General features: G+C 41.0%; 2 protein-coding genes across 6 annotated transcripts in view; both read right to left on the reverse strand.

Annotated features, from left to right (window-relative positions):
* Window positions 1-3,346: 3,346 nt before the first annotated feature.
* slc52a3-2b (solute carrier family 52 member 3-2b) lies at window positions 3,347-9,748 on the reverse strand. 2 transcript variants are annotated; one of them, XM_076738256.1, is made up of 4 exons: window positions 9,617-9,748; window positions 5,405-6,486; window positions 5,076-5,199; window positions 3,347-4,081 (listed from the first exon to the last, which is right to left on the reverse strand). In XM_076738256.1, exons 2-4 carry the CDS (start codon window positions 6,439-6,441, stop codon window positions 3,869-3,871), a joined length of 1,374 nt encoding a protein of 457 aa, XP_076594371.1. In that variant the 5' UTR covers window positions 6,442-6,486; window positions 9,617-9,748; the 3' UTR covers window positions 3,347-3,868. The 2 variants fall into 2 exon arrangements, with proteins under 2 accessions (XP_076594371.1, XP_076594370.1); XM_076738255.1 differs by lacking the exon at window positions 9,617-9,748 and adding an exon at window positions 7,749-7,899.
* Window positions 9,749-13,270: 3,522 nt separating this feature from the next.
* macf1b (microtubule actin crosslinking factor 1b) overlaps window positions 13,271-22,847 on the reverse strand; it is a 30,722-nt gene continuing 21,145 nt past the window's right edge. For all 4 annotated transcript variants that reach the window (XM_076737299.1, XM_076737298.1, XM_076737296.1 and 1 more), the window contains 22 exons: window positions 22,637-22,792; window positions 22,034-22,231; window positions 21,495-21,623; window positions 21,209-21,379; window positions 20,964-21,119; window positions 20,669-20,875; window positions 20,417-20,536; window positions 20,161-20,330; window positions 19,911-20,070; window positions 19,418-19,612; window positions 18,942-19,067; window positions 18,405-18,548; window positions 17,996-18,184; window positions 17,639-17,753; window positions 17,298-17,464; window positions 16,995-17,157; window positions 16,672-16,826; window positions 16,503-16,577; window positions 16,155-16,272; window positions 15,703-15,848; window positions 15,311-15,431; window positions 13,271-15,150 (listed from right to left, as the gene is read on the reverse strand). In XM_076737299.1, coding sequence (XP_076593414.1) covers window positions 15,125-15,150; window positions 15,311-15,431; window positions 15,703-15,848; window positions 16,155-16,272; window positions 16,503-16,577; window positions 16,672-16,826; window positions 16,995-17,157; window positions 17,298-17,464; window positions 17,639-17,753; window positions 17,996-18,184; window positions 18,405-18,548; window positions 18,942-19,067; window positions 19,418-19,612; window positions 19,911-20,070; window positions 20,161-20,330; window positions 20,417-20,536; window positions 20,669-20,875; window positions 20,964-21,119; window positions 21,209-21,379; window positions 21,495-21,623; window positions 22,034-22,231; window positions 22,637-22,792 — 3,207 coding nt within the window. In that variant the 3' untranslated portion in view covers window positions 13,271-15,124. The remainder of the gene's footprint in view (window positions 15,151-15,310; window positions 15,432-15,702; window positions 15,849-16,154; window positions 16,273-16,502; window positions 16,578-16,671; window positions 16,827-16,994; window positions 17,158-17,297; window positions 17,465-17,638; window positions 17,754-17,995; window positions 18,185-18,404; window positions 18,549-18,941; window positions 19,068-19,417; window positions 19,613-19,910; window positions 20,071-20,160; window positions 20,331-20,416; window positions 20,537-20,668; window positions 20,876-20,963; window positions 21,120-21,208; window positions 21,380-21,494; window positions 21,624-22,033; window positions 22,232-22,636; window positions 22,793-22,847) is intronic.

Consider the following 22,847-nt stretch of genomic DNA (forward strand, 5'->3'; position numbering starts at 1 on the left):
TCAACATTAGGCATCAGCCAGTTAGCTTAGCTTAGCACACAGACAGGAAAACAGCTAGCCTGGCTCTGTTCAGAAGTAACAAAAATACCAGCACCCAACTTACCACTATCACATTATACTCACATTCAGCAGACTTGCGAGAAAGCGATCTTACATTTTAGAGCTCCAGAAAACACTGATGCGTTTCCTTTTCAGACTGTAGTTCAGGTGTTCTGAATTATATAAAAATCCTGCTGTGTGTACATATCACAACAAGCACCGATGTCAAATTATTTATCCATTACTTTAGTATTTATGCACGTGTGTGAGTGTGTGCGTGAGCATCTCGGCGAGTCTTAGCTGTCATCAGTCTGTCAAGGTAATGAACCCTACTTTACTGCAGCCTCCAACAGCTCTTTAAGGCATACTTCACACCACTGAAGAAATACACTCAGGTATTAGTTGTTTTGCCTGGATGGTCCGCTGGATGATGGGTGGGCGGGGATGTTATTAGGAGCATTCATCTACAAAGCTCCCCAAGCCATACTATACTGAAACTGACCACAAGACAACCCTATCATCCTCAAAGATTACCTGTCTCCTGCACTGTATATGAATGTTTTATCATAAAAGCTTTTCTTTTTTGCTAAGTGCCTCCTTGAGTGTTTGCTTTTAACTTTTGATTACTTTATGTCTTGTTGCGAAGAAGAAAAAAGAAAAAGACATGGCCCATTTGAATATAATGGACTTAACGGGAAAGGTAGTCTCCCTTGCTTCATTGAAAGGATATATCGCGGTGGTGTAATCCAACGCAGTGGGTGTGAAAAAGTTTGCACAAAGTGGTAATTTCAGTGCCTTGGAGTCACATAGTTTTTATCTTGACATTGTCAAAAGGGCCAGGCAGGTGGAGAGAGTTGAGGGAAAAAACAGACATGACACAATCATATAAATAAAACAGTATGGCAGGCTTTGTATAGAATCCATATGTTTCCATCTGTGAGGAAATATAGGATGTCATGCATTACAGTGTAAAAAGACTCATTTACAACCATTAAAAGTAGCCCAATTCAGCATCTCTGCATTTGATGTGGTGGATCACATCTCATTTGGCTCTTTTTATATATGATAGCCCAGTTTTTTCTTTTATATAGTCATGAGTCATTCAGAAGAAAAAATATTTTTCTCTCGTTTGGTCTAGACGTTGAGGTTTCCAGCCCTTAGCCCCCCGCCTGCTCCTCTAGGCTTTACCAGACGTCGCGTTGTGAGAGGGGAATGGTCGATTGCATAACGGAAGGCGAGACTTGATCGTTCCTGGCCTTCTCACAAAATTCAATCATTCTCTGCATACTCCAATCCCATGACGGCCCATTAAAGAGCAGCGCGGGCTAGGATTTCCCCTCATGTGTTTTAAATTGAAATTACGGTCACAAAGTCTGCCATATGCATGAATCGAGGAAGACAGGGAGCTTGGGGAAAAGGTGATATCAAAATAGTTGGACTGAAAGCCAAAAAGACAAAGACATTTCAAGGAGATAAGGAAGAATGCAGTCCCCCCTTTCTCTCATTGTGTTACTTGTGTCATCCTGCCACCCACATTCATACCTGGCAGCATGTCCACCTGTCTGACTCTCAGTACACTTGGATCATTTCACAATGCATAAAAGGATCCGTTCAAATGTTTTTTATTTGACAATTTCAGACAAACATATTAAAATGGACCTAATCTTGAATGTTTCTCCATACTGAGAGAGTTACCTGTTGCTAAATCATTCCAAACAGGTCTGCAGCTTTTAAACTCAGCACACCATAAGTCATAGAAACTACGGGGAGAGATAAGGAGAATAGGTGAAGTATGAGACACCAGGAGATGATGACCCCAGATGTTTTCTGAGGAACCACTGGGATCTGAATCAGACTCTGACTAGCCATGAGTTCCTCATTCCTATTTGTCCCAGTGGACTGGAGGAAGGATAAAGACACACACACACACACACACACACACACACACACACACACACAGATAAGACTCTCTCTGATTTAGTGTGAGGAGGATATGATGCAGACATGACCTGGGCAATCACCCCAGAGACGTGCATCACTCCTCCATCTAAAGTGAGGTTGGACAATTTCTCTACACATTCGGAAAAACCCAATATAAGGCTGAGAAGTTTCTGTTTATGTTTTTTTTTAATCAAGTTTAATCTGTTGATACTGAATCATTTAGCAAATGTGACTTCTTAAAACAAATTTTAAGTTATTTTTCAGAATTATCTAAATGTAGAAATTTAATTTAACCCTGCAGATTAAAACTGCAGCATTACATGAATCTTGAAGCATGACTGCAGCTACTATGTGCAGCAGCCTCAGTTCCTCATGAAGGTCTTTTAATCATACAGTGACATCTAGTGTTGAGTTCAAAGATGTGCAGGCTACCAATGCTAATTAGTTGTTCAATGGCATATCATATAAAGACAATGAGATTCCATTGATAAGCAGTATGTACAATACACCAATATTTCATGATAAATTGTCTTATATCAGCAAGAAAACCATCCACTGTTTTCAATGGCAAACCAGAGGAATACATTACCTTTCAGATATTAAAGAAAAAACGCTTTTATAGCTTAATTAGAAATGGACTTCTAATTATCTTATCAATTACACTGCTACAACAAGCTGCGAAGTACCTTGGAATTATCCACTGTCAGCACGTGGCTTGTTCATCTGGCTTTTCATTTTATATCTATAAATATGCAATTGGTAATGCACCGGTATATACAAAGATATAGTGTCTGTATGGAATAGAGATCTATTGAAGGTGCTATTCTGTAAGAGCTGGCCACCTGTCAAATTCATACTCCAAACAAACTGGGTGCAGGTGGTGATGGTGATGGTGGTAGTAGTGTTGGTGATAAAAATCAAAATGAAATATTTGTTTAACTTTCTACACTTACAGTTACCAACTATTACTATGAAAGTGACAAGAGGGGTGGTCCAGACTGCAGGCACAGATGAATGGTGTGTGTTCATGTTTTTCTTTTTCATCATTTTCCCTATACCTCTTCATTTTCTTTAATTATATTTTCCTCTATCACGGTAGTAGTAGATGGGGGCAATGCTGTTTTGTGATTCAGATGTGTTCTTTTCAGCTTTTCAGTGGTACCACTTTAACCAAAACGCACAACAGAAGATATCAAGAGAGGTTCATGCAATTCGTGCCCCCCTCCTACTGTCCTATATGCACTGGCATTGACCCCGCTCTGATACTTTCTGACCCTGTCCCCAGGATAAGGCCTTCTACCCAAGGTAGGTTAGAATAAGGGGTACGACTAAGAGGATTTGTAGTATAATGCACTTAGAGGCAACAATAAAACAAGTGTTTTATTTGGTGTTGTTGAACACTTATGTAACACATACAAAGCAAGTTATGATGCTAAACAACCATGAACACAAAAAAAAGCACTAATCTTTCAGTGTCTCAAATTAAGGCACGTTTTGAAGCCTACAGTACCATAAGTTCTTAGAAAAGCAACATCAATCAATTATACCTTCACATAACATTAACAGTTCAAGTAAACTGGCTTTGACCTCTGAATTTAGAAGGAAGTAGAAAATGCTCAGCAACAATATGGTGTTGTGCACACATTGACAATGTATTTAGAACTCTTAAATACACTATACAAAACGTAAATCTACTATCTGATTCTGGTAAGAGCAAATCTATTAAACAACATCAGGGAGTGATACTGTTGTAGATAGACAGCTGTGACCTCTCAGCTCTGTTGAAACAAATACTGTATGTAAAGCTCGTGACTGCAAGGAGTTTAGTGCTACTAAAATAAGGACAAATTTCAGTGTTGTACAGCAGTGTTTAACTTAAACATACTCACTACATTGGACATTTGGTGTTGCAAGCATCACCTGACTTGAAAAGTCCATAGACACTGACCAATGGGAACATGGATATAGCGCCAACCATAGAGCCCAACTGCACTACAGCCCCACACCACACGAGGGCACTGTGGCCCTCATCCCTAAGAATCACGCCAATGATGACCTTCACATAGGACAGGGTCAGGACAAACAGTATCCAGGTCAGCACCTGCAACACAGCAGAGGTGAATATAAGACATTACAATGATCTGAGATTCCTTACTTGTTAAACAGCTAGCTCAGTGGCTTTCAGTGATTTGCCATCAGGTTGGGACAAGAGGTTTTGTCTAAATCTGAATCAGTTGACCAGTTAGTTCCTCCTCTCTTTTGGAAGTACCAGTTATTTTAAAAAGCTGCTGCTGTGTTTGGCTGCCGTTATCAGGCCATGATAACTGACACACCAATCAATAATTTTGTGCGTAAAACATCTTATTGCATTTTATCTTAACTATTTGGGAGGATTTTTTGTATGCTACTCGCCGCTACTAGTTTTAAAATCATCTCATTATTTTAGCATTTTTTTTTTATTGTTTACTCTGCTTTACTGATAAGCACTTTATAACTCTGTTTAGAAAAAAAAAAGATATAAATGAAGTTGTTATATGTGATACTTAAAAAATTGCACCCATCAACAATGGAGAAACAGAGGACATAATACATTCATAACAGAAAAATCAACCCAACCAACAAGAAGTAGACTCGCTTGCTAACTGATACCTGCTCACTTGCTATTAGGAGTGTGTGAGCCCATTGACTGAGAGTTAGCTGCATGATTGTTCTTCAAGTGTCACTATGCTATGACAAAAGTCATTGGTAGCAGATACAGGGGCTGGTAGTATAATGCAACCCTATAAAAGAGCCCCAGCAGATATAAACTTGATTCAACACGTCTGGGAATTCATGTTTTCATAACTGTAAGACAAACATGATTTGACGGTATTGCCTTAATCATGTCAGACAGAACTGAGTTGAAGTGACTTGATCATAAAAGCTGCCAATCACTCAACACTCCCAAATCGGAACAAATCTGAATGCACATGTGACTATGACAGGTGGGTTGTACTTTCAGAATATGAGATTAAAAATAGTGTGCCTTATAATTTGAAATTCTACTTAAAATATCTTTATTTTATTTATCAAGTCATGAGAAGAAAGAGTCTTACTATCACTGCAGTTCCATAGGCACTGTGGACCAGCAGGGGGCAGGGACTAAGAGCAGCCATGGCCATGATGTAAGCCCCAAATCCAGTCCCAATAATGGTCAAAAAACCCATGAAGATGAGAGACCTGGAGGCAGAAAAACGATGCAAGTGGTAAAATTGAGCACAACAGTTACACTTAACCGCTTTGTTTGTTAGTTTGAACTTTATGGTGTGACCTCTACACTTTACAGTGTAACGAAGCCCATCCATTCTTGCACAGACAGAAAAAAAATGCCTTTAAATAAAATGCTCATTTCATGTAAAGAGATGGTAAAACTAATCATTCTTACCTAATGGGCATAAACATGGCGATGAAGCAGGCTACTGGGTTAGCAACAGCTGCCATGGTGGCAGCTAGATGGTAGGCCTTGTTCCCATAAGGCAGACAGGAGTAAGACTGGACTGAAGGCAGCACAGCGTTGGTCAGAGCATTGACCCAAGCCAGCGAGATGAAGATGAACAACACCTCGAGATTGCTATATGTCCCCCTCCCAAAAGAGCTCCTGGGTTCCCTCCTGACGGCTTCCAGGGGACTGATCATAGGCTTCTGCTCTGGAGTCTGAGCGTGCAGAGACAGACCTTGCTCTCTCTTCCCTGGGGCCAGATCACCACTGAAGTAGAGGTCATTATTTCTCTCACGAGCCACAGCTGGGTGATGGTTGAGTAGGATGAAGGCTACCAAGCACACAACCATCATGGCACTGAGGAACAGAAAGAAGACCTGCGCAGAGAATTTAGCTGGCTGATAGACGGCTTTTAGCATTGCACTGCCATCCAAAGTGGCATTATCAGCAGTTTTGTTGACTGTGCCAGCCAAAGTGGCATTCTGACAGTGGACTACACCAACACCTTGAATCAGAGCCACCAGTGCAGGCACCAGACCACTGAGACCTTCACCTACGAAGTACGTGGTGAGGTACTGTGGACGCAGCCGCATCATGAAAGGCAGAAAGGTCACAGAGGAGGTGCAGTCCACCACAGACAGCAGGAAGCTAAGCAACAAGAGGGGCACACTGTGCGAAGATCCCCCGATTGTCACTGTGTGCCTCCAGAAGAAAGCCAGCAGGAATGTAGCGATGATCCCCAGGCCTACAATGCAGTAGATGACTGGCCGCTCATCTAGCAACCCTGGGCGGAAGCGGTGCATCAGAGTGACAAAGAGAGGACCTATGTTGGCCATCTGGATGAGGACTGTGAGGTAGGATGGCAGATACCAGCCCTCTGGGATCTCCGGGACGACCAGGGGGAGCTCCACCCACATCCCGTTGATCGCCACCCAGGAGCCCATACCAAATAGGCATGCCAGCACGTGAGTCAGCAGCGACATGATGGAGTGATGATGATGGAATGAGGTAAATCAGGAAACGTAGATCTATACAATTTGAAATACAGAGACAACATTGGACCATTATTTATCAGGAGAATGCAACACCTTACTGAACCCTAACCACAAAAAAGTAGGTTTTTTTTAATAAAGGTAAAGTTCTTGCACTTTCAGCTAACTGCTAATGTCAGGATGCTAACATGGTACTCAAAATGTCTATATTGAAAGGCTGCTATACAGTGATGTTTACCATGGTTATCATCTGATAGTTTAGCATGCTGACATGCGAACATTAGCACGAAACACAAAGTGTAATTGAGGCTGATGGGAATGTCATAGTTTTGCAGGTATTTAGCCATCAAATTAAAATATTGACGTGATGATGACCCTAGATGAGATAGTAAGGGATCAGGGATGAGGAAGTTGTACAATTCATCCTGAAGGGAACATTAATGTCAAATAAAAGTTCATGACAGTTCATCTGGTAGTTATTGAATGTTCAATACTGACAGTGTTTTGAGGATGATGCTTGCTTACTACATTATGGCAAAATATCAAGAGAAAAAAATGTTTCAATAAATAAGCATAGTACACTGTTTGATTTAAATAAGTATAATATATCAATATTAATGTCAGAGATTGTTTACTAAGTACAAAAGCATGCCCATGTGGCTGGGATTGACCTTCCCAGTCTCCCTCAACTCTGCTTCTTATTCCATCCCTCTCTCACGTGGGATGCTTGACCTTTCGCATACTGACACACTGCTCCCATAAAAAGCACCATATGGTTGTGGCATAGACAGGTACACCAAAGGGGAATGATTATGAAAATGAATGAAGCTGTGTAGTAAAACTCCATCACAGCAGTCATTGTGAAGGACTCAAATGTAAACTATAAACAAATAGGAAACTTTCATTTATACTATAATAACACACTGGCATATTTTTAATTCCAAGGTTTTCTGGTGTGTTTCAATGGGACAGTAACAAAGAAATAATATATATAATATCCTGTACTAAACTCAAAGAAAACAACAGTCATGTGTATCAGTAATATTTTGAAACAAGGTAGTACTGCAGAATATGCTGCCCAAGTGAGGTAAACGTGATAAAACTTCCTGTTCCTGTTTCCAGATCTAAAACTGCATAAGCATCCCGGTTCCCTTTCTTTCTTCAACATTGTAAAGGAAGTAAATGAACGAAGGGTTGAGTCTTGGGTTCCGGGATAACCACGGAATCCTATAATCCTTACCCCCCTTCATACATAAACTCTCCACAGTTCTATAAGGTGTCTGAATATATCATCTTACCTTGCTCAGATCATAGCCATGAAGAAACTGCTTTCTTCCCTCTTTTCCTTTCAAAAACAGTCAGTCCATTGTGGCCACATTTATATCTGTTACATCAACCCCTAGTGTGTGCATTCCCTCCCCTTTTCATGCCCACACAAACACATTTGCCACAGGCTTAGATTCTGCTTCCGTGTCTGCTGCACTTGCAAAGGGAGGGACTGCACATGCGCACATGTCTTGCACCACCATGACACTTTGATCGTCCTTCTATTGGAGCGTGGTTTCAAAATCTGAAAACCATGTGCTCTCTGAGTGCCTAGGAGCTCAGCAATAGGAGGGAAGAGAGTGAAGGGGGAGGTCTCAGTGAGAACAGCTCCTCTTCTTCCTGTTCCCTCCCCCAACCAGCATACGACCTTGTCACTTGCCCTCCTTTAAACACACAGGCTGCAGTGTGAGAGAGAAGGGTGAAGCAGCTTTTGGTGTCATGCTCAGTCTTGTCTAGTGCTCAAAATTTTGTACTAGATATTGGATACAACATGTTGACTTTCCTTCTATTCCTCTGGCCCTGTCTGTGTATTTTTATGCTGAGTCACTCACTGTGCCTGAAGTGCATTGCATGTGGGTTTGCAAATCTAGTTTGACAATCATCTTTGGTGTGAATACAATTTATCAACTAAAAAGACCAGTCTGTCAAGTTCAACTTCAACAGCACATACACACACACACGCCAGTGCAGTTAAGAATTACAATTTAAATCATTGAAAACATACAGTATGATGTTTGTTTTAAACATCCTGAATATGACAGCTTAGTAGGCCAACACTGCTCATTTTCAATCAGCCACATTTGACACAGAGTTACTGTCTGGCAAAGTGCAGTTGTGGTAATGTAGTAGTGTTCTCAAGTTCAAAGTAAGTATAAGTGTACACATGGTCTTAAACTACAGATATCTTAAAACCACCAGCATTACTCAGAGGTACACCAGGAGCCCGATAGAGCAGAGGCCAGAAGCATTTGGCCCTGAGCTTCTCAACCCAAAAGGAAGTGGTAATGGAGGTAGTTTCAAAAGTTCTGCAGGGTGTCTGGTTGCCTCCTCCAAGTACCACCTTTAGTATGCTGTGCCCTCCCAGCAGCTCAATGAAATGACTGCTGGGGCTACAAAGGCTGGGTCTCCTCTGTCTACCCTGCATCATTACCTCACAACTTACACAGAAGTGCGAGCTTACCAGACTGCTACTGATGAAAGTTCTGCTGCCACGGCAAGCCAGGATACTTTTTTTTCCCTTAGTCTATGATAGCAAAGATGTAACTGAGGAGCCCGTCCTGTAGGAGGATCCACAACTGACCACCAAAATGCCCTATCAGCTCATCTGACCCCTCCTCCCAAACTTGCTGGATGAGCTGGCCATCAGTGTGGCCAACACAGGGGACAATGTGCACATGTGTTTTAGCCACACTAGGGATGTTGTTAGACATAAATTAACAGGCTTAGATTTTATATCTATATCTATCTATCTATCTATCTATCTATCTATCTATCTAAATACATATTGCACAATGCTTTTTAACTGAGAAAAATGCAGATACAATAGAAATCTCATGGAGCTTGGCTGGTTGAGTTGAGATAGATGAGGACAGTTGCTAAGCACAAGACCTTATACTTGTTGATAAGAATGCTTGGTCTGTGTGTGTGTGTGTGTGTGTGTGTGTGTGTGTGTGTGTGTGTGTGTGTGTGTATGTGTGTGTTTCCAAAACTCTAAACTAGAACATTTTCCTCATTTTAAGGTTACACAACTTTGCATAAAACACTGTAAACTGTCTGATCTCCCCTCAGCACTTTAAATTACCTCTATTCATCATTCTAAATTAGACAAGATACCACCTACCTGCCTGTGGGAATGCAAGCGTGGAGTCTGTTCTGGTGAGAAGTTACACAAGTGCAGTGTGTAAGTTGAGGGTTGCTCTGTTCAGAGGCATAACACCCCTTCGGCCTTGTGATGTTTCTGTCTGCAGAGTTTGCATGCACATGGAGTTGAGTGCTTTGTACTTTACAACTCTGGATCTCTGAATCTGTGTCATGTGACAGCAGAGGGCTGAGCCAGGGGTCCAGTTTGAGAACCAAAGTCCTCAGCAGCAGGGGTGGGTAGAGGAAGGGAATGAGAAAAGAGGGAGGAAAGAAAAGTATAGAGGATGGATAGAGGAAAGAGAGCTTAGAAAATGTTGCAAAGAAGGTAGGAAAAGGGAACATACAGAATCTGATGAGTGTACTCCATGAGCACGGTGGTTTTGTAGGGTGGGCAGTTTAGCCAACCAGAAGATGACTTTGGACAGCTTTCTGTGCTCTCTGAGTGGGTGTTTGGTTGGGGTCAGTCTGGCTTTGTTCAGCATGAATTCCAGCCCAAATGAATGACTCCTGTTGAGCAGTAACTTCATGGTATTTCATTTGACTGCCCTTGCACCCACGTCTGCACTGCCTTGTACGACATGTTTCCTGTCACAATAAAGTAAATTACTTTTGAAACAGTCAATTAAAATGATTTGAGCTCTCCAGGATATGGGATTAAGTTTTGAACTAATTTTTACTGTGAACTGGTTGTTCCAATCAAACGTTAATTAAAACTCTGTTCTTGCCTGTTCCAAAAAAATATTTTTGTTCAACTTAACTAAATCATACTTTTTCTCTAATTGCCCTTTGTAATTTTTCAAGTTATACACCACATTTAGCAAAGATATCAATTTAAATTACATCAAAAGTGTGTGTGTGAGATCAGTCACTCGAGTGGTCTACATAATGAGCTGCAGTTCTAATAACGAGCTATTTGCATTGTCCTGCAAGAAAGAAGCCTGGTCTTGAAATAACAGTTTTTATTCGCACTATAAAAATTTATTCTCAGTGTGATGGACAGAACTCGAAAAGATTCAAGTGTAAGGCTTGCACAAAAAACACTGAATTGAAGTCCAAAAGCAGGACATGAACTGCAGACCACGATCTGAAACTATGTCCTGGAGAAGGAACACGTTAAACAGAATCCTTGCCATCTCCTTGGTATATGAGCTATCTTCGAAAAACAATCAATGACGAAGAGAATGACTGTGTTACCTTCAGACACCAGAATGGTGGATTGAGTCCTGGGAGGTGTATCAGGATCAAACAATCAGGACAGACAATCTGAATTGACATTTTTAGAGCCTGGGCATCAAGAGATGGAGAAGTTAAATTGATTAAAGAAATGAGGCTTCTGAAGAGCAGATGTGTTCTAGGTTGTTGAGGTTAGTCCAGACAAGAAACGGCTGTTCCAACCCCTCCAGCCAATGTCTTAATTCCTCCAGGGGCCAGTTTGAGGGCTAATAGTTCACAATTTCCTATGTCATAGTTCCTCTTAGAGGTTTCTGGAAAAAGAAACCACAGGGGTAAACTTTATTTTCAGAGTGATGGGACAGCACCTCAACATCTGAAGCGTGAACCTTGACCATGAACTGCTGTTTGGGGTCTGACAGTGACGATAGGTGCAGAACAAAACTGTTCTTTCTGGGTCTGAAAGGCTGATTCTGCAGCTGGGGTCCACTGGAATCTGTTTCCTGGACAAGTGAGCACATCAAGAGGAGAAACAATGGAGCTGTAATTGTGAATGAAATGTCTATAAAAGTTTCCAAATCCTAAAACACACTGTAACTGTCAGAAAGAACTGGGCTGGAGTCACTCAGAGACTGCACTTCCCATTGCCATAATGAAGGCCAGGATAGACACCTTCAGTATCCAAACCCTCACTGAGTATTGGGAGGACTTACTGGGTGACAGACAACAGGTGACATGTAAAACTGGTAGGTAGAGAGTAAAACAAACTGGAATCCAAGACGGTGGGTAAAGAGAGTCCAAACAACTGTTCATGCGATTCAGTCAGTAATGCAATAAAAACAACCAGGTTTCAATGTTAACTATTCTAATGTCCTTCACAAAACAAAACTACTGAAAAGTGTAATCATATAGTCTGTCATACAACTCCCCTTTGCAATTGCTTTAAATTGTCATGAAATTCTATTGTTTTTTGTCACTTCTGACAAAGCTATTTAATTCAACATACTCTCTGCTAAGTTGGTTATTTTAGTGCCTATCTTGATTAATTTTAAAGTTCTGGTTCTACAGTGTGACCACAGTATTTATGAAGATACTTGTGAAATCGAACATCTCAGCCGCTTCTGTACAGGTATGGACCATGGTTTTTCCCCAAAAGGTACCTTGTACCATTAACTCATGTCCAGCAAATTACCGCTTGATTTCCCATTCACCTCATTTGAAGGCAGTAACAGTGTGACTCATGATTTAGGCATGAGTTCCCTCTTTCAGTTTTATCTTCTGCCCAACGAATTTGCATGGCTGACCAGGAGAAACATAAACTGCAGCATCATTTTAATAGTCTTAATACAGCCTTATTACCCACATTGGAGCTGTGACATCACATCTTTGCATTTGACAATTTGTTGATTGGAAGGGTAATGTTACCATCTCTTTAAAAGGAAGAATCACTGCAAATCGTTATAAAGTTATCACCTTTACTGCATGAAAAAAACATGAGATTGGAAGATTGGACCAGTGGTGTTCATCCCTCCAGTAGAGCTCAACAGACTTAAAGAGTCTGTACCAAGGGGTGTTGAACATGGATGATGGCTGTAGCATGCCACAGCCCAGTCAGAAAGCATAGGTAAAATACAATATGTCACAGGATGAGAAGCTCCAAATCACCAAAGACATGTCTACTCTTCAGTTCAAATGATATCTGCTGATTGCATGACCTCTTTGCTCTGCTACACTCAAAGATATCACTTCATCCTAAGTCTATATATTCAGGAGCAAAACTTGCTGATGTCCAGTCACAGGACATTGTTATTTTGATAAGGCCTCAGGACTGTACAGGCACTCCTATGACCTGGAGTCAGGGTGAATGTTTGTGTAGAACTACAATACTCTGCTTTCTTTCTCAAAACTGCTGGGCTCTGTGTTTAAACAAATAAGTCTGTGTTTTTGGCACTGCGTGTACGGTGAAAGCAAGTCTGAAAGATTCACTTGTTAGACATCAACAGGAGGGCAGCTGGAGCTGGGCCTCCACAGATAGGATTTCTGCCTATGAGAACTTATCATTTAATAAGATACCAAACACAAGAGTATGTACACCTGACCTTTATCCTTATCCTGTTGTTATGGTGACTGGTGATGCATTCTTTCAACTTAATATTTGGGTACTCGTTTATCAAAATTTGTATCATAATGTGCGAGACAGCTTCACCTTTATGTGAATTAGACAAGTATGTGATAGCAGAGAAAATAATTAGATTATTTGGATGGTAATCCTTCCCTTCTCAACATCGCAGAAACATTATGTTTGGTTAGTTAGTGGTTAAAGCTGCTATCAAATATCTTTATAATAACAATGGATCCAATGTCAGTGTGTGACATAAAAGGGCTCACTCATTGTGTTGAAACTAGCAAAATAGCACATGAACGCAGCTAACGCAGCTCTGCGTAATACAAAGGGGGTAATGATCATGACAAATAGTTTCATTTTTATTACAAAAAGATTTATTTCTTATACAAGTGGACGTAAAATTAGTAGTGATATTCATCTAAAGTTCCTCTAAATTAGACATCAGGATGAGTGCTGGGTATAGAAACATTTACAGTACAGAAAGATTAGGATGCATAGCAATAGAAGTGAAATCTGGCCTTTGTATTTTTACAGTACAGTAAATTTTCAGCCTTCTCCAACATCAACACATTGAGTCCAAGAGGAACAAGTAGTTTATCATGTAAAAACATTTTTTGACTTTAAAAAATCCCTTTGACAACTGCATAGACCAAATGCAATTAGGTACATAAGCTACTGTCTTCAATCTCATGTAGATCTAGTTCAAACTTACACAAATACAAATACAGTAACTTTACACAGCTGATTACATATTATGAAGATTTAACTGCTCTGTCATGAAACCAGAGTTAAAGCAGGCTCAGTACAACACTGAACAGCTTTGCGGTAGACTGATGGTGGAGCTGCAGTTGTTCTTCTCTCAGGGAAAATGCATTTCCGTATTTTTTTGCTGAAACGATGCATATTGGTATATTCAGGATCATGAATAAACGCTGGTGGAAACGCATGTTGTGTCTTACATGTTTCTTAAACACCATTGAAAGTAGAATAATAGAATCAGGAAAAGAATTTCTTAATGGACTGGAGGTTTGAGGGGAAAAAAAAAAAATTAAGGCAGAAATATAGAAAATTAAAAAGTACACTTCTTTTGGAAGGAAAAAAACAAGGAAGCTAAAGGGGAGATTTCATTGAAAAAAAACTACACTGCTCAACCAGACATCACCTCCAGTGCATTCTCATGAAATGTTAATTCTCTTACTCATGACAACTGCCAAATTTCCCACTTAATTACAGTAGTTGGACACAGAAAAAGTGCATTTTTATGAAAAGAATGTGCTAAACAAAACTTTCCCAGGAAGTACAGAGTTATAAAGAAAACAAAACATCTACATTTTCACAGTAACGTTCCATAGAAATACAAGCATCCAAAGGCAAAACCAATCCTGAGAAAATAATCTCTACAAATCAACAATGACCTGTCATACATCAGTGCATTGTTCATTACACAATCTCCAGTGTTTAAAACATCCTTACAATAAAGAACAATAAAAATACATAATTTTCTGAAAACACGGTGTCAAAAAGGTAAAAGACAAAAACAGTGTGGCCCTGCCAACAATGTCATCTTCATGGGATGAAATAAAAACAAAAATATCACAAAGTTGAAGGACAGTTTACTGTACCATTCACATACTTAAGGTTTTGGTATATGTATTTTTGGATGCTAGTTGGAGCAATCAAACAGTACAACACCTTTACATCGATGTACAAATGTGTTCTTGCTTTATGTCACATTTAATCACTTGCACCACATTCCTGTCCATCTTTACAACCCCAAAAAACAACAAGCTGGAAAAAAAACAAAATCTGATTTAAGCAAGGTTCTGGGTATCATGCAATAAGCATCCATGCAGAACTTTATGATTCCTAATCACTATGCAATCAGATACTACTGTATAAAATTCAACAAGGGACAAAAAAATCTTTGTCTTGCATCTGGATTGACCTCCTACATGTCCACACAGAGAGCACGTGATCTTCAAACACATTTCTCAGAGTTAAAGACCCTTCAATATCACCTCGTTTGACCTTTGTGGTACTTTTCTGTCAGTGCGGGCTTTTCAGATGTGACAGAAGCGTTGTTTTTTGGCCCCTCTATCAGGTTACTTCTGCTTATCACTCCGTTTTGGGGCGCCAAGGCTGTGTTTGGGTTCAGCACTGCAGCATACACCTGGTGCTCAGGGGAAGAGGGAATCATGTGGGTAACCTCTCAGCTTCTTCTAGAAAGTGGACAAGAATTAAAGCAGACAGGGCAGAGGGTTAACTCAGCATCTCAAGTTGTAAGTCCTTTTCGTGTCTGTGTATCCAGTGAAAAATAAAATTCTGCAGAACGCATGACAAAGCAAATTTCGTTCAAAATAACTGAGGTGGTTGGCTGACCTGATGGCGAGGGAGAATTGTCCTCCCCTGTTGTGATAAACTGTAGATCAGACCCCAAAGCAGCAATGGAGCTCCTGGGTCGAATGCAGCGGTCACCTGAGAAACTTCTGCGGAGCAATGCCTAAAGCAAGACGTTAGACTAATTAGATTAAGACGTCTCAATGGGAAAATATCACAAAGTCCATATGAAAAGTTGCTACATGTAGTTTTTTTATGTTCCTTAAAAGCACATTCAAGAAAACTCAGTGTGTGTTGTTGTCTCAGTATTAATTTTATGTAGGATACGATTCTGCATTGTGATAAGTTAATGTTAAGACTAGATAAATGAATTTCCATTGAAAAATCAGGATGTTGCTGCAGCTAGTTGTAACTGCATACAGTTTTTGTCTTGCCTTGCGTGTCATGGGGCTGGTGGGGGCAGAGGCACTGCTGTACAGGCTGAGGCTTGAGTTAGACCTGCTGACAGCCAAACCCTTAGAGGAGCTTCCTGCTGGAGATAAGTACTTCGCCTTGATCTTCAGGTTGGTCCTGCCTTTCACTGTCAGAGACACAGCAGGGGAATTTAATAGAATATTGTCAAAAAAAAAAAAAAGTGGAATTTACAGTAGACGCTCCAGTAGTAATAGGCACCATCTACATAAATGATTGATGCAAGATGCCAATATAAGTCAATATATGTATATGTGTGTGTGTGTGTGTGTGTGTGTGTGTGTGTGTGTGTGTGTATATGTATATATATATATATATATATATATATATATATAGCTTGTCTTTGTGTTGAGAAAATATAGTTTGCAGCAATTAGTTTGCTTATTGGAAGTTAAGAGTACCGTAGCGTACTGACCTCTGCAGGGGTCATTCTTGACGAGGAACTCATCTAGAGCAGTCCAGCCCCCTCCCACCCTGACCATCAAAGTGCTGCGCAGGATACGAACCATCCGCAACTGCTGGGAATCTCCAAACTGCAGCAAACAGCCAAAATAGGTATTGCCAGTTATAGTTTTTGATACACATCTTGCTGTATATCCAAGATATCACTGTAGGCCATGGTCTTTCCAATCACCCAGGTATCATAGGTTAATTCCAAACAAACAGGAAACGTAAATCATATCACTTTATGTGTTGCCACTTGAATTCAGAGAAGTAAATGTAATAACTGCTTTAATATTTCTTAGTCTTAAAATTGACTCACCCTGTATCTATTGGCACTTATTTGCTCCACTTGGAATCTCTTGGGACAGTTGCACTGTGATACTTGTCGACTCACCTAAAGAAGGTAAACATTAAGTGTAACAGCCAATCAACCTCTCTAATGAATCAAAGTGCATTTGTGCGTTTTCTTATGCACACGCTGTTCATACCTCTTCGTTGATTTGATCTGCATCCAGTGTTTTCCTGTAGGGATCTCTGCTGGGGTGAAGCGCACTCACAAACTCATAGTAGTCAATGAAGCCGTCGCTGTTCATGTCGAAGATGTTTGCCACTGCGTTCATCTCAAGAGAGTTGGTGGGAAATTCTACAGCAGAGAGGAGTAGAGCCAAGGGGATTGAAAGGTGTGTTAACTTGTGTTAATTTGTGCTGCTAATTGGTCATTTCAAATGCTGGCTTTTGAATTTCATAGTAACTCAAAATGAATGATTGATGGGTTGAAACACTGAACTGATTTATGACAAGTGGATCTTACTGGAAGCAAGGACATAATCAACAAACTCCTTCTGGCTGATGCGTCCATCCTGGTCCCGGTCGATGCTGCGGAATACGTCTAAGATCCGTGACTTCAAATGACTGATCCACTGTATGTAACGCTTTCGCCAAATATTGAAGTCGAAGTTTGCAAATTCTTCCATCTGTCCAGAAATGCAAAATATCACTATGTCACATATTATTGCATTAAGCATCAAGCATTGAGCAACATTTCTTACAAAAACATGTTTAAAGAAGTGTAATGCCTGCTCAAATGTGTGTACATTTACAAAAGTATAATAACCTCTTTGAGCGCTTGCTGATGTTGTTCTAGATGTTTTTGTCTCGCCACAGACAGGAGCCAAAGTTTCTGCCACTGACTGACCAGCTGACTGAGCTCTGGGGTCTGGGGGTCGAGGTGCTCCAGGGGAACCGGTGCAGCAGGCTGCAGCTTCAGAGTGCTCCTCCTCTCTGGATGGAGAAACAGCGATACAGGAGTCTGGAATCAGCTTGGCAAACTAATTTCTGCTTTACACATAATTAGCAGTGAGACAATAAACATGCTCTCAATGCTTGGATCACAATACTGATTTTTTTGCATTGTGTTAATAGAATGTAAAGTGTGCTGTTTTCATGGTGGCTTACTTGTGAGTGGCCGTTTGCTTGGGGAAACTTGCTGTTTAGAGATGCTTTTGTGTTTGCAGGACTTTGTGGCATGTTCAATCTCTGGAAACTTTTTATTCAACTCTTCCATGAATACCTGCAGAGGAATGATCAGTGATTGTATTGTATAATTAATGCTTCTTAATATTCTCTAAGTGGTCAATTGTCCAGTCACATTATAACCTGGGTAAAATATTTTCCGATGAAATTGTAGGAGGTTATAGAAGCCACATCTGTTTGATATTAGAGTGTCCTGTGAAGAGAGGTAGTCTCTATTTGACAGATAACTTAGCAAGATGGTGTAGTAGGTAGCTCATAGAACGGAGAAAAAAAACATACTATGTGCTGCAGGATCAGTTCTTGGTTCTGCTCTGTGGTCTCAGCCGGAGGTTCTTGGTCTCTGAGGGTGAGGGCTTCTTCCGCTGAGGAGATCCAGTCCAGCAGCCTCTGGATTTCCTCTCTCTCGGCCTCCAGTGCTGCCAAGCTGGCTTGGATTTTCTGGCCCTGCTGCTGAGCCCAGGTCTGAACCTAATTCAGAAAACAGGGAGGGGGGAGGAAATGTCACATTCAGATGCTCTCTAATGTTGACATTGTTTAACAGTGTGGATATTGCAAATGTTGAAACAGCGTCCGTCTGTCTTCAAAACCTAACTAATTGCAGATAATGGTTTCCTAAATATTGACATATTATTCATTGTATACTAAATCCCAAGGGAAAATAAATTTAGCTCATCATGCAGACACGCACCTCTTCATAGCGTGTCTTGGTGACACTGATCCAAGATTTTAGAGTGATTATGGAGTCTGGGTGACAGGAGGCCAGGATCTCCTCACCCAGGCAATGGATGTTCTGTAAGTCCACCGCCTGAGCCTGCAAGGCACCCATCGATTCCTTTACAGGAGCAAAAAGGTTTTATTCAGCATTTCATCCAGGAAAACACATTCTGAAGGATGCAGGATGAGCCATTATCTTGGCATTGAAATAACATTTCATTCATTCCAGATATGTAGTTCATTGTTGATTTTTTTTCTTTCTTTTTAGAGGTTTGTTGTTAAACAACAAGGTACAAATGGTCAGACTATCTGTCCTTCAAACAGTTGAATGGGTTCAAGCATGAGTACAAATATCCACCCTGCTTAACAACCCGTGGTAATGTTGAATGTTTATCAGTACTAACTTGTTGTTTTGTAGCAGACCCTGACCTTTGACAGAACCCAGAAGGGAAAAAAGAAGCAAAAAATGTATCTCCTTCTGGGAAGTGATAAAGTATCTTGTTAAACTGACCTTGTGTTGTTTGCGGAAAGCAAGCAAACCTTCCTCCTCTTCTGGTATCACTCCATATTTCAGTATCCTCTCTGCCTCAGTGAGGCGTTCCATGAAGGAGTGGACAAGGCCATCAAACTTTTCAGCCTACAGACAACAAAGTTAAAGATTAAGATAAGAGCAGTCCCTACTCATCAACTTTTATTAATGCTCAGAGGTCAGCCAATCACCTGCTATTTTTTATTTATGACCAAAGCTTCCTGCAATTTGAATTTCATGCATCTTTTCATGCAAGGGGAGTGAAAATTTCCATTATTTGCGAGTTAGACTTTTCCAGCTTAACACAATCCTGACTGAAACACAACTACTTCTAATTTTCACAGGGAAATAGTCATATTCAAAGCCACCTTCAGCAAAATGTATTGCATACTGACAGCTTCAGTCCAGTGGCAACAAAAAGTAAAGCACCCTTCATCTGTACTACTTGTGAGAACTACCTGCTGAAGTGCAGCCTCCAGTCTGTCCTGCTTGCTGACTGACAGTTTGCACACAGCCTCCCAGCGGCAGTCCAGCTCATCCATCTGCTCCTGCAGCCAGTGAGCATCAGCTGTGCTGCTCCTGGTCAGGTCCCTCACAGAGCGCTTCAGGGTCCTAATGCATCCTGCTCGCTTCCCTAACTCCTTTTGAAAAGCCTAAGAGAAAGAACAATTTGTGACGAAGCTGGCATGTTACCTTAAGTCAACTTAATATCAAGAAATTATTAAACAAAATCACTGAAGACTGCATTGCACCCTCAGTTGTGGAAGTGACTTTACCAATCATTTACCAATCACTTATATTTCTACAGCAGCTATACCAAAATATGTGTAATAATTACATTTACAAATGCACAAAAACTTGAGATAAATTAGCATGAATCCAGTGTTTAACACCTGTTTGACACCATGAATTATAGAGGCCACACATTAAAATGCATGATAGGAGTCGTACCTTGTGTTTGTCTATCAGGTTGTGTACCATGTCTTTGTCTCCACCAACAGGAACATCCTCAGCTAGCTGCGGCTCTGCTCTGTATAGCCAGTCGTTCAGGGCCTGGAGAGCATCAGTGAATCTCCCTGAGAACAGCAGTGCTTCCTCCAGCTTGTGTTGTCTGGGAGAAGCAAACCAGAGCACTGGGTGAATTTCCAAGATGCTAATGCTTGGTAGAAATTTGAATGTGTCCGTATCAACTGCATCTTACCGCTCCATAGACTTGCCACTGATGGTGTCCCATGTGTCTTTGAGTTCAGCCAGTAGATTCTCCAGATGCTGTCTATCATGGCTGGTTTGAGCTCTTTCATGAAGATTACGTCCATTTTTCGATGTAGCTTCGTACATGGGCCTCTTTGACCTCAGCAGTTTCTGGAACTCCTAATTGCAAAGTAAGCCATCAGTGAAGGAATTCATATACATATAGCATATAAACCAAGCTGTATTCACTGTGATGCCTACTGCACCTTCTGTTCTGTCAGTTGTTGTTTAATCTCCTCGTGGGACACGGCAATCTCTTTGTGTGTGTCCAATGTCTGTTCTACCTCCGTCATCCAGTCCACCAGCAGGCGCCATGATTCGTTAAACTGAAACATGAGAAATAAAGACAGATATTATGCAAAAGTTTGTTTGAAAGTCACACCTAAATTGCATGTATCAGTGTACTCTGAAGATGGAGACGGTCATTCATTTATATTGCAGTTGATGTAGTGGTATACCTGTTTGGCATTCTTTTTGACCTCCTCCAGCATCCTGCCTCTTTCTGCAGTGCGCTGTTGTAGCTTTTTGTAGCGATCCTGGACGGTCATGATTAGATTATGAATGACGTCACAGTCTTCCTTCCTGCTCAGCTCTATTAGTCTACGGGCTGTGTTCTCCACTGTGCTCTTCTTCTCACCGTGACCGTTTACCTCATTCACCAGCGTCTGCACAGGTAAAAGTATTTCATGAACCAAAAATGATTACTTCCAAATGTGAAACAGACAGACAGATGGCAGGTATAAAAAGACCTACTCTGTGGTCCTGCAGTTGAGTACAAACTGTGTCCAGAGCAAAGCTGGGAGCAGGAAGAAGCTCAATAGACTCTTCACACTGGCTCATCTTAGTGAGAAGTTCCTGGACGTTACTATGGAACTCCTTGGCCAGACTCAGTCCTTCTGTAAGCTTTGCCTGTGGGAACAGCGTGACATTCACATATAATCATGCACTAAACTATGGATAAATCACCAGGATGACACATGACTATGACGAGAAATAACCTTTCGCTCCTGGACTTTGCTGTAAACAGATGCCCATTTCTGTTCAAGAATAGACAAGCTGTGTTCCGTGCTTGATCCCCGGACAACATTGCTGCTCTCCAGCATCCTGTGGATGGCATTCATCACATCTGTGTAGGCGTGGAGCTTTGACTCCATCTCATTGCACAACTCCTTTTGTGGGTGAGAAGAAGAAAGCGGGTCAGTTTTTATGTAAGATGTAATTTTTTACTGGGTAGTTTCACACATATCTCTTTATTTTGACTGCTGAAAGTCTGGTTCAGTTTACCAAGTGCGCATTGAGCCTTTCAGTAGCAGAGTCTGGCATACTCCACATGGTTTTAGAAGAAGACAGTCTCAAGTCTGTGTTCTCCAGCCACTGTAGAAGATCCTGAATCTCCATTGTAACATCTTGTACCTGCAATTAAAACAACACAATGAATGCAAAGGCCTCCTATGCTGATGACCAGTTCACTACAACCTTAGTTATGGCAAAAGTTTCATCTTGGCCATTGCTATCAAGCTTATCATATTTTAATTAAGCACAAGTGACTGATGACATATTATTTGGTTTCTGATAACAAAATATCATTTCATTCTAAACTTTACCTTCCTTTAGGACAATAAAAGCTATGCCTATAAATTTGGACTTGCCCACTCACCACAAGAGGGCACCATGATACACTGATAATGCAGTATAAAATGCAGCATAGGTAAGAAAATGTGGCATTCTAATATACTGCACAATGCACTATATATACAGTTACCAGTTTTTCTATACTACTTTTATTGTAACTGTAACAAGATAGTCTGTTTTTCTCTCTTCACCTGACTCAGTCTATTCTCTAATTCCAGCTGCCGGCGTTCCGTCTCACAGCGGACAAACTCCCAGCTTTCATTGAGTTGCTCCAGCCGAGACTGCAGACCATGCGGGCTGTCCCCAGACCCAAACTCCAGCAACCCCCTGCCTGCCTGGTTCAGGGACTCCATTGTGCGAATATGGGACATGACATCATTACGCAAGACCTTAGAGAAAGAAGAGGCGGTAGAGGTTAGAGATACATCATGATATCAGCAACAGTGGAATTCAAATGTGTTGCTTGGAGGTGTTAGAAGCTCAGTAGCTGTGTCGTCAGTTCAGAGAAAGACAAGTATTGTCAGACGATTCTACTTGTGTGTATTGTTGGGACAGTGTAAATGGACAGAATCTCTACGTAAGGCACAGATGCTGGTAGACATAATGTGGAAACACTGTCAGGAGACAGAAGTCTGTGACTCATTCAAGGCTGTGTTCACTGATATCTTGCAGTTAAACCCACAGCTCCATGAGAAAGTTTCAAAGTCTGAAAGAGCTCTATTACACTTTTGGCATACAATGAAATGTTTACTGTTGTTCACCCCTAATATGATTGCATTTAAGCAACCACCAACCTTGTGTTTGGCCAGTTCTATTTCACAGGCCTGCAGGTCGATGCTGGTTGGCTGGCTGCCCTGCAGTTGCTCAGCGGTCCGAGACAGCCATGTGTGCAGCTCATCCAGTGTGTTTTGGAACTGACCCAGACCCAGCAGAGCACACTCCAGTTGATGCTGGTGGTAAAACATGAAAAAATATACATTTAACATTTTTCCTATTTGCAGTATT

Source organism: Chaetodon auriga, chromosome 8, assembly GCF_051107435.1.
Source record: "Chaetodon auriga isolate fChaAug3 chromosome 8, fChaAug3.hap1, whole genome shotgun sequence".
Lineage (NCBI taxonomy): Eukaryota > Metazoa > Chordata > Actinopteri > Chaetodontiformes > Chaetodontidae > Chaetodon > Chaetodon auriga.